At 42.1% G+C, this 12,010-nt stretch overlaps 1 protein-coding gene across 1 annotated transcript in view; it reads right to left on the reverse strand.

Annotated features, from left to right (window-relative positions):
• Positions 1 to 12,010, reverse strand: part of LOC123027555 (von Willebrand factor D and EGF domain-containing protein-like) — a 160,204-nt gene that overhangs the window by 48,165 nt on the left and 100,029 nt on the right. Inside the window, exon 15 of the mRNA XM_044438489.1 lies at positions 7,445 to 8,320. Within this exon, the coding sequence (XP_044294424.1) occupies positions 7,445 to 8,320 (876 nt within the window). The remainder of the gene's footprint in view (positions 1 to 7,444; positions 8,321 to 12,010) is intronic.

The following is a 12,010-nucleotide window of genomic DNA, read 5'->3' on the forward strand; positions in this document are numbered from 1 at the left end:
CCTCAGCATATAGAAAAGTGTGATGTACCTCTTGTGGACAGGCACCGGAGAAGATGCCAGAATGCACATAAGCAGTCTATAGCTTTGATGGAAATTCAAGCTCAGACCGTGAAGATGACATTGTTGTGGAATACCAGCAAGCTCCAATATCAGATCAAGGTTAGGAAAAGTCTGTGGAGCTAGGAGAGGAGTTGTTAATCCAGACCGATGGGGGTGAAGACCAACTGGCCCATGGAAATGGAGAGATAGCACAACAGAAGGTAAACTTGACCGCAGGGCTGATGAGAGCCCCAGTCTACCAGTAACAGCCATAGGAGGAGTGAGGGGCTGGGCAGGTCTTGCAGCAGGAACTGAACGGACACAGGAGTCCTTCCCCCTGAGGAGGTGATGCCAGTTGGTAGGTGGGAAATTCAGTTAACTGAGAAAGGAGAAGGAGGTTTCACAGCACCCCACCTGCTGGGATGCGCAGGTGAAAGGGGTATGAAGGAGTGGGTCTGAGGCGTGTTTGAGAGGACTCAACACTTCTCTCTGGGTGAACTCATTATGTGACAATACAGCCTTGTGAAAAGAAACTCGGGAGTTGTGTGCTTACTTGTGAGGAGAATTGCACCTCATGACAGTACGTAGCTGTTAGAGGACAAAAGAGGCCTCTGCAGCCCTAAAGCAACACTGCCAGCATGGTTGCATAAGCAGGGATTCAAATCTGCGTTCTAAGAGCTCAGCATTCAGAACTCTCAGCATGGATGGACCTTTCAGTTTCCCTTGCTCCCACATTCTTTGTTTCTTGCTCACCTACTCTCTCTAATCACAGATTCGTTATTTCCCATTTATGAAGAGAGTTGTGAATTTTGCTAAGATCTTACGAAGAAAGAAAGGAAGCAAAGCTCTCACCAATCCGTACCTACAAGTAAATTTCATTTGGCAGCAGTCCCCAGTAACTGGATTTGCCAGTTTTATTGTGCTTGTTGGACCTGGCTGAGGGACTATTGAGTAATTTCCCTTTGAATATCCTGTCTGTGAATTGCTCCATGCTGGGTTCTCTTCTCACAATAGGACATCTATAAGCAGAGCTATTTTGCTATTTTGAAAGAAGGAACGGATGGAAAGGGGAGAAGAAATTAGAAATGTTGGTCTGTGGAAAAAAAAGTGCCATGAGACAGTTCACTGAGAGGCCATTCAAGAACTAATTAAGCCTTGTACTAAGGCGCTCATCTGCCAGCCATGAGTAAGCAAGAACTGCATGTTGGGAAGAAAAAAGCATTCTATGCCCATCAAGGTGCATGCTTGTGGGGGAAAGACAGATGCTTCATGCCCTTCACTGAGCTCAGTCCAGGAATCAAGACTGCAAGAAAAGGGAAGTCCTCTTTTACACACTCAGCAATGAAGCCACCCCACCCCCCACCTTCCTGGGTGGCCCCAGCCATGACATCTGATGGCAGAGAGTTTTTAATGAATGGGTAACTAATGCCTTAGAAATAATTAAAATGTGAATAAGTGAATGAATTAATCAATGCTTTCTTATTTATTACCATTACTTCCTCTTATTTATTACCATTACATCCACCTTTCAACACCAGGTGAAGATCTTTTTATCTGCACAGGCTTTTTTAGCCGTGCAATTTTAATCTATTGAATTTGAGGCCTGCTTTATATTTTTCGTGTTGTGGTCATGGCTTATTCTATTGTTTGGCTTGGTGCCACAGAAAACATTAAGTTGATTTTTATTGTACTTTATGGTTTTGTTGCTGAAAGCTGACCAGATAACACTGCTGCTGGGTGGCATGCATATACGTAAGACTGACACAAAGCCAGATGCATGTGGAGGAATCCAGTGCACTTCAGAGCTTACAGCAAATGTCATAAGGAGAAAAGTGTTTTGCTTTGCTTTTACTAGTTATTGCTTTTCTTTCAAGGAGATGGGATAGTTCTGCAGTGTGGATTGAAAGCCTTAGATCCAGCAAGGAAGTTTAATAAAATACATCTCCTGCATATGCCCAATGCACACAGCAAAAAGACTTCAAATGAGATGGAGTGCTTGTAGGACATCTGTATGAGTAAGGGCTTTACTTCCACCTTGTATCACATCTGAATCAAGCCTAAGTGGTAACAATTCATGTTCTTTAACAAGATTGATGTTTCCCTGTATGTGTTGTTTTATCTCTTACTGCAGCCATTCTATTCAAAGCTAAGAATATGAAGAACTTGGGTTTCTTCTGCACTTCAGGATTTTTTTCTGTTCTTCAGGGGTTTCTGCTCTACTTACAGGGGAATCAGTATAATTCCCAGCAGGACTGTCAGGGATCTATAGGAGAGATTGCAGCAGGCCTCCATGGGTAGAATTATTGTCCTTCTTGCCTCTTGTGAGGATGAGACTGCAGCTTTCATGGCAGGAAGCTTGGAGCATCAAGACTTTTTATTGTTGGAGTACAATAAATAGTCTTCTCAGCAGTGAGAAGCATTTGGTGACACTCCTGGGCAGTAATTGGCAGAGGCAGGAAGAGATTGTGATGGAACAAGATAAGAGAACAGGCAGACACGTTATTTAGTTAGGTGACATCACTGGCAATGAGGAAAACTAGCAATAAAAATGCTGTGAATCTTTTCCTACCCTACAGAATGATGAAACAATGTTTTCTGCTGTTACTTTGCTTACAGAAATGTGCAGTGTCAAAAGCAAATAACAAAGAATCCACTTCCCAGCATTGTTATTTAGAAAAGAATATTTAACTTATTCACTGGTCTAACATAAAACAAATGTTGTATATTCAAGAACAAGAATGAGGGATTTCCCATGACCTACCTTCTGGTTTAAATAAATCTTTTGTTCTTACAGAAAACTAATTTTCCTTCTTCTGTCACTTATTTCTTTCCTCTTTTTGTTTCTGAGGTGATATTTTACAATTATGTCTTCCTTCCCTCAACAATGACAGTTTCTCCAAGCATATAAAGATCATTTAATAAACTTGGTAACAACCTACTATGAGGATTGACAATGAAGGTACAGGTTCTAATTCAAGAATATACTAAAAGGTAAGACTCCAACTGGCCATCACAATGGACTGTATCATTCCACATGGTCACTGGAAAACATTTAAGGATTAGGAATTGTCTTCAAATCAAAGTATTTAGGAGAACTAAGCATCTGTTCATTACATAAAACTACTCCAAATACTTACAAAGTGGCTTTAGGAAACAGTTCATGCCAGTTTTTAGAGTTCATCTCCAAACAGACAATGGAATAAAAATGCAATGATTACCATTCTATATGGACAGAGGAATACACTGCAAGCATACTAATACCCACTCAGAAAAGATCAGGAGTCCCCAGATGGCTCACATGTGAGGAAGTTAGTACCCTGAAACATTCCAAGAGACTATTTGACACAAGCTCCACAGGAATGGCCCATCTGCCACACAGTCTCAAGAAACGGCTGTTCTTCCAACCTAGACAAGGAATTAAGACACCAGTTCTGGGATTATCTGTCAGAATGTGCATTATATGGCCTCTCCTGAGCCCTCTAAGCTAGCCTGTTTCCTTCAGGTACTGTGGAGGGTGCCTTTGCATCAGCATTATTGAAGTAAGATTCAGCCATCAGTCCCTTTGGCTTCTGGGAAGAGGTACCATTTCTTTTGTTTAGAAATCCATCTTGCTCTGATAAACCTCCGACTTGTCTATTGTGAAGTCAAAATGCCTGTGTGAGGTTGATCTGCCATACTGTCCACCTAGCCAGTAAGGATGCTGTAACCCATGGCATTCCCCCATTTTGGCAATTTGAAGCTTGGGTGCTATGAGTAGGATCTAGATATGAGGCTGCTCCTGCACTTTGGGAAAAACAACCAGTGATCTTCTAGACATTTTGGCTCGCGACTCTCATCAGCTCTAGAAAGCATGTCTAGTGGCAGAGGATAATACAAGTTTTAGGCCAAAAATATGTGATGGATCACAAGTTGTCAGAGAATGCTCTTTAAAAAGTAGCAAGACAGGATCTAGTGAAAGATGCTTCTCTGCTAAACAACACTTTCCAGAATTGCAGAATATGAGGCTACTCCAGACCACATGTGACATAGGAAGCCCCCTTTGTTGCAGCCTCTAATACAATAGGAGTGGGATAATATTACTAAGGAGCACTTTCGTTGGTCTGCCATGCCACCTACTCATTCATTTTGGTGGAGGACCAGAGTTCTTTCCCTAGCTCCCAATTTGTTTTATTGTATGTCTGCACTAAGTTGCTTATCACAGCTCTCCCTTTCTGTATCATACACAACATGGGTAGGTGCCGTGTTCAGTTAGAAAGAGTAGTGGCTGAAAGACACAACATCCATTACATGCAGTCTCTTTTGACACTCAAGCAGAAAAGAGAACACTGGAAGATTGAAGCAGTTTTGCTGCCTATTGTGCCTATATTCACAGATAGCTATGGCCTCTCGTGTACTTTTTCTTAAAATACTGCTATCTGTTCTGGTTGATCATGAGGAGAAGGGCAGGCCACAAAAACTAAGAAGAAGATAGACATAATAACCAGCTAGTATTTCCCAAGGTCACATTTAATTAGTATCTAACTTCCATTGTACAGGCTTCCACAAAATAGATTTACTGCTTTCCGTGAAAGCCCCGAAAGCATCAGAAACGCTCATTTCTAGAAGGAGACAGATCAGCAGAGCGCCTTTTGGAGTGCTCTGGCACTGTGCCTCTTTGCAGAAGTGTTTCCCACCATTTTGGGTTGCCCCAGAAGTGCCAAATCAGCAATGGGCTAGCTGTGGGGTCCACTTCCTGAACAGAATTGATGGAACATAAGAGCATTGGCAGAGACCTAAGAACCCTGTTGGATTCCAACCATGTAAATGGGTAGGATCTATGTTCGAGTGCCATGTGGCACAAGCTGATACTGTGATGTAAATCTGTGAAAAAGTGAGATAACCAGTAGTTAAGCTGATTAACATATGGCTTTCAACAAAGTCCTACAACAAGGTGAAGAAGCTGCGTTCCCTGGACGAAGTAATTAATAAGTAATACACATAATTTAGTAATAAAAAGATAAGAGTCTCTTTGCCAAGGTACCAGACAGATTTCTACAGAGGAAAACAACCCATCTCCCTTATTTGTATATATTATTTCAATATATTCCTTTAAATGGTCTAATTAGTGTGTTAATTTAAGCAGCAATGTTAACAATCTCTCTCATCATCATCACATACTATGATTATATCCCTGGAGATATACATATCAGGTGACAGGCCAATTTTCTTTTCAGAACAGTGGCAGAATTTAAATGGAATTTTATAATTTGGCACAGTATAGGCTGCCAATTATATACTTAATACAGACATATGGTGCCATATGCTAGTCTCCTTTATGCCTGTTTTAATGTTACTGTTGACAATAGATATTTTCCTAATTGTCACCAGAGTAATTCATACTGCAATCCTGTACATGCTTGGGAATAACTTCCCAAGAATTTAGTGGGGCTTACTTCTGAGTGAACAGGTAGAGCATGGATCCTCAAACTGTGGCCTGTGGGCCACATCCGGCCCACCATGCCAATTTATCCTGTCCGCCTCAGAGGTTTTGGTCTCCCTGCGCTCACGCCCACTGCCACTGCCGCTTGCCTCACCCCATGCACACCCACAGGCACCCCCCCCCACCAGCCCATGCCCGCCGCCACTGCCTTTCAACTGGCCCCCAGTTGAAAAAGTTTGAGGACCCCTGAGGTAGAGGATTGTATTGTTAGTTATGAAATCCAGTGATCAGTTTGTAGAAGCAATTTATCCAATTCCTAACTTCTGGGACTTTAGATGTCCCTCTCTCATAACAAATGTGAGAGAACCTGTGGTCTTGCTTGATAATTTGAAAAATGGTTTTGGGCACCACCACAAAATGGCTGCCATTGGAAGACTGGTCACAAAAGACAAGTAGCTTGCCCAACTGATATTTATTTGTTTATTTCATTGCTATCCTGCCATTTTTCCTCTCTCAAGAAACCCAGGGTGGCTCATTAAATCCTTCTCCTCCTCTTCTCCATTTTATACTCACTACAGCTCTGAGGCTGAGAGTCAGTGATGGGCCCAAAGGCACCCAGTGTGCTTCCACTGTGAGTCACCCGGAGGTCCAGGCCAACACTCTAACCACTATGCACATGTGCACAGGGCAGACCTGGGCTCTGAACCACACACAGTGTGCCACTCCTTTTGAACAAATCCTATTTCACAGAAGGCAAACCCTTCTCCGCTGCCAGGCAACTCATACCCTCATCTCCTTGTCTTTTTCAATCTGTGTTACTACCCATTAATACACACTGTCTGCCTCTTTGTTTCCACATCTCTCTTTCTCTTTTTCTCTGTCACACAGACATGGGTGGGCCGGGGGAAGATAGCCCCAGAGCATCATTCTGGGGCTATCTTCTGTCCTCATTTCACAGTGGATGCCAAGGAACTTATCCTGGGGCATACTGGTGCCCACAGGCTGCCTGCTGCTGATGCTGTAAGCGATTGCTCCTTAAAGTAAAATATGACTTCATAATCCATGAGACTGGAAAGTCAAGCATAGAGATGGTGTTTGACCCATCATTTCTTAGTATATAGAAACCGTTCCTGACCAGTCGTATCTTAGCTCCAGCAATTCAGAGAGCTTGTTTGGTCATTTACTCTTTTCTCCAAGAATTGCCATCTTTCATTAGCATGTGGCAAATTCATATCTCATGGGTGTCCCTTTCACAAACATAAATTCAGCTACATCACAAACAACAATGCTTCGTGGTCGTCTGCAGGATGCCTGAAACCCTAGAATTTTTTGTGGGGGGATACTTTCGTTATGGTTGCCCTATGAAGGAAAAATACTTATTTATCCAGGTTTATATAACACACACACATCCAATGATTCACTGTGGTGATAAGTAAAATATAAGAGAAGGTTCTGAAAAGCTTCACTTCAAAAATTTAGATTATTATATATATATATATATATATATATATATATATAGAGAGAGAGAGAGAGAGAGAGAGAGAGAGAGAGAGAGAGAGAGTCTTTTTTTCCTTCCAAGGGATTATGTAAATTGGCTTACATAATTCTCCTTCCCCTTTCAATCTTACCCTCACAACAGCAACCCCATGAGGTAGGTTGGGCTAAGAATCCATGATCAGTTCAGTCACCCCATGAGCAACATGGTTGAGCTCCTAAGTCCCAGTCCCACTCCCTCAATCACTACGCTCACTAGTTCAAGATTATTCACCAGTTCTTCTTGTTCTGATCCTCCTTTTAACAACAGTTCTAATATTTTAATTGGAATGAAAATGTTGAGCCCAGAGAACCTATAGCTAATCAGACAACATATAAATCAATCAATCAATCAAACAAACAAACAAATACATTTGCACATTAGGACCTATTTAATTTAACATTCAACTGGCAGAGATGTTGCCAGTGGGCTCTCTTTCCCCTCTCTCTTACCATGGCATCGAACTCCATCACCACTGTATCCAAAGGGGCAGGGTCCACACCTGAATTCCTTGTCATTTGCTGGCTCACAGCGCACTCCAGTGAAACACGGCCTATCTGCACAGGTGACCTGCTTGACAAGCAGTGCCATATTAATGGGCTTGGAACGTGTCAAACGGTCAACAGTTGAGGCATAGGGCTTTCTCCTGGAAATCTGGGATTGGCCAGAGCTCTCCATGGGCCAGCTGCTGCTTTGCTGGGCTATACCAGAAAAGGAAGCCTTCAGATGGAATGTGGAGGCCGACGGAATGGTTAAGACAGATGCCCTTGGGTGCTCAGCTTTGAAACGATGGGCAGATCTTGCCCAAGCTGTGGACATCCCAAGAGACAACTTTTCAGAAGATGGCCTGTCAAGTGAGGCATAAGTCTGCCATGCAGCAGGCAGCCCTGCAGTGGACAACTTTGAATTTGTTTCTTGCTGAGTGGAGATGTTCTCTGCAATTTGTGACTGGAGCTCATAGTTTGAAAAGATTTGGGTTCCCCCTTGGCGAACTGGTTCACTCATTTGGTGCAGATGGTGTCTTTGGCTGATATTTTTTGCTTCACTCAATGAAAAGGATCTGTCTGAGAGTTGGAAGTCCAGAGGCAGTTTCTTCACAGGTGTTGAATGAGGCAGAGGCTCCCCCATTTCCTTGTCTGGCAGCTGCATATCAACAGTTATGGGATATCTGAAGGTAAGGAACCTTGCTTCTGGTTTGAGGTTGTGGACTAGTGAGTGTGCAGAATCAGTCTTCTGTGATTTCTTTATTCCACTTTGGGTGGAAAAAGTCTTGTCTTCTCCAATGTCCTTTAGAGTTCTATCAGTCAAACTTTGGGTAGATATAGATTCTAAAGGGAAAGAAAGAGGGGTTAGTAGCAGTAGCTTCCATGTTTCCTATGCATAAATAGAGAAATAATTGATCAGGATTGTGTGTGTGGGTGTTGTGGGTAGGTACCATCAAATTAGTATCCAATGTGATATTTCTGTGTTCCCCAGAAGTCCACCCCTTCTGATAGTCCTACCATCTTTCCTTAACATCTGCTGATTGCCCAGCTTTAAGCACAGTAATTTCCCCCTTTCTGCAAGATTGAAATATATCTCAAGTACTAAGAGCTTTAAACTAAACTACACTGGTGTTAGGTTGGAGTTTTGGCCCCATCTCTTTTGCCTATGGCCTGGACTGTTCCTGGAATGTGGCCACCAAGTGCTTCTTCCAAATGGAACTTGGCCTGCAGGCTGATAAAGGCTCTGTCTGTACATGTATATGCACACACACACATATATCCATATGTACTTGTGCATTTAGCATGAACTGTATGGTAGGCTGCCATGCAGTATACTGTGTGGAATATCATTTTTACTCATTTCTGGTATATTAGAAATCTAGCCAAAAGATAACTGGAATAACAGGCAAGTTTGGCCTTGGAGTACAAAATGAAGCAGGGCACAGGCTGGTAGAATTTTGTCAAGAGAATACGATGGTCATAGCAAACACTCTTTTCTGACAACTCAAGAGACGACTCTACACATCGACATCACCCTACGGTCAACACAGAAATCAGACTGACTATGTGCTCTGCAGCCAAAGATGGAGAAACTCTATACAGTCAGTAAAAACTAGACCAGGAGCTGACTATGACTCAGATCATGAGCTTCTGGTTGCAAAATATAGGCTTAAATTGAAGAAAGTAGGGAAAAGCACTAGGCCACTCAAGTATGACCTAAACCATATCCCTGATGAATATACAGTAGAGGTGACAAATAGATTTAAGGAATTAGATCTGATAGACAGAGTGCCTGAAGAACTATGGACAGAAGTTCACAACATTGTACAAGAGGTAGCAACTAAAACCATCCCAAAGAAAAAGAAATGCAAGAAAGCAAAATGGCTGTCTGAGGAAGCTTTACAAATAGCTGAGGAAAGAAGGGAAGCAAAAGGCAAGGGAGAAAGAGAAAGATACACCTAATTGAATGCAGAATTCCAGAGAATAGCTAGAAGAGATAAGTACCTTCTTAAATGAACAGTGCAAAGAAATAGAAGAAAACAATAGAATAGGAAGGACCAGAGATCTCGTCAAGAAAACTGGAGATATGAAAGGAACATTTCATGCAAAGATGTGTATGATAAAGGACCAAAATGGCAGGGATCTAACAGAGGCAGAAGAGATTAAGAAGAGGTGGCAAGATTACACAGAATAACTATAAAAGAAAGAGCTTAATGTCCCTGATAACCACGATGGGGTGGTCACTGACCTCGAGCCAGACATCTTGGAATGTGAAGTCAAATGGGCCTGAGGAAGCCTGAGCAACAACAAAGCTAGTGCAGGTGACAGAATTCCAGCTGAGCTATTCAAAATCTTAAAAGATGATGCAGTAAAAGTGCTACATTCAATCTGCCAGCAAATTTGGAAAACTCAACAGTGGCCACAGGATTGGAAAAGGTCAGTTTACATTCCGATCCCAAAGAAGGGCAATGCCAAAGAATGTTCAAACTGCCACACCATTGCACTCATTTCACATGCTAGCAAAGTTATGCTCAAAATCCTACAAGCTAGGCTCCAGCAGTGTGTGGACCAAGAACTACCAGAAGTACAGGCAGGATTTCAAAGAGGGAGAGGAAGTAGAGAGCAAATTGCCAACATACACTGGATCATGGAGAAAGCTAGGGAGTTCCAGAAAAACATCTACTTCTGCTTCATTGACTATGCTAAAGCCTTTGATTGTGTGGATCACAACAAATTGTGCTAAGTTCTTAAAGAGATGGGAGTACCTGACGATCTTATTTGTCTCTTGAGAAACCTATATGTGGGTCAAGAAGCAACAGTGAGAACTGGACATGGAACCACTGATTGGTTCAAAATTGAGAAAGGAGTTCAGCAAGGCTGTATACTGTCACCCTGCCTATTTAACTTATATGCAGAGCACATCATGAGAAAGGCGGGGCTAGATGAATCACCAGTTGGAATTAAGATTGCTGGGAGAAGTATCAACAACCTCAGATATGCAGATGATACCACTCTCATGGCAGAAAGTGAAGAGGAACTAAAGAGCCTCTTGATGCAGATGAAGGAGGAGAGTGCAAAAGTTGGCTTGAAACTCAACATTAAGAAAACTAACATCATGGCATCCGGTCCTCTCACTTCTGGCAAATAGATGGGGAAGAAATGGAGGTAGTGAAAGATTTTATTTTCCTAGGCTCCAAGATCACCACAGATGGGGACTGCAGCCAAGAAATTAAAAGATGCTTGCTCCTGGGGAGGAAAGCTGTGGCAAATCTAGACAGCATACTAAAAAGCAGAGACATCACCTTGCCAACAAAAGTGCGTATAGTCAAGGCTATGGTTTTCCCAGTTGCAATGTATGGCTGTGAAAGCTGGACTATAAGGAAGGCTGAGCGCAAAAGGATTGAGGCCTTTGCATTGTGGTGCTGGAGGAGACTCCTGCGAGTCCCTTGGACTGCAAGGCGATCAAACCGGTCAGTCCTAGAGGAGATCAACCCTGACTGCTCTTTAGAAGGCCAGCTAGTGAAAATGAAACTCAAATACTTTGGCCACCTAAAGAGAAGGAAGGGCTCCCTGGAGAAGAGCCTAATGCTGGGAACAATAGAGGGCAAAAGAAGAAGGGGACAGCAGAGACTGAGGTGGCTAGATGGAGTCACTGAAGCAGCTGGAGTGAGCTTAAGTGGACTCTGGGGATGGTGGAGGACAGGAAGGCCTGGAGGAATGTTGTCCATGGGGTCACAATGGGTCGGACACAACTTCACAACTAACAAAAACAAAGAGATAGGTCAGATACATATTTATGATACCTAAAAATGTAGACTTATTCTTTGCATTTCTCTAAGTGTAATCTTCCTCCTCCATTGGATAGGCCTGCTTCCCCATCTCTCTGTTGTCAGAATAAGACTATAGATTTTTTATAACTAGAAGAACCTTAAAAGGCAGGTTTATCCTCTGATGAGCTCACTCGTTCACTCGCTTGCTCGCTCTCTCTCTCACACACACACTCGCTCTCTTCTCCAACTGAACACAAAAAGTCAATATTAGAATGAACCATTAGTGGATTCTACTCCAGTCAATGATAGCAAAGTTCCTGTTGATGTCACAATAGAAGTTTATCCTCCATTGGGATTACTGGAAGTGGACTGCACCACCTGAATTTCCTGGATTTTAAACAGAAATTCTGTATTTAATGTCTATTTATTTATTATTTATTAATATTGATTTGGAAAAGAAATAACCTGCACCTTCACCCCAGAAACAATTTACAGTAATTTTCATAAAACAATATATAAATAATACCATTATTTGTTATTTGTTTTTCGGCGCCAGGCGAAGACCTTTTTATTTAAGTGTCATTTTAATTGTTAATATTACTTGCTTATTTTATCTGACCAGGGCGACTTATTTTATATTGTTATCTTTTGTATTTTAATTTATGTTGTGAGCTGCCCCGAGGCTTCGGTGAATGGGGCGGCATAGAAATGTTTTAATAAATAAATAAATAAATAAATAAAGAATTAAACTTATCTGAAATCT

The sequence above is a fragment of the Varanus komodoensis genome, unplaced genomic scaffold (assembly GCF_004798865.1).
Source record: "Varanus komodoensis strain SLA01 unplaced genomic scaffold, ASM479886v1 scaffold32, whole genome shotgun sequence".
In the NCBI taxonomy this organism is placed as follows: Eukaryota; Metazoa; Chordata; class Lepidosauria; order Squamata; family Varanidae; genus Varanus; species Varanus komodoensis.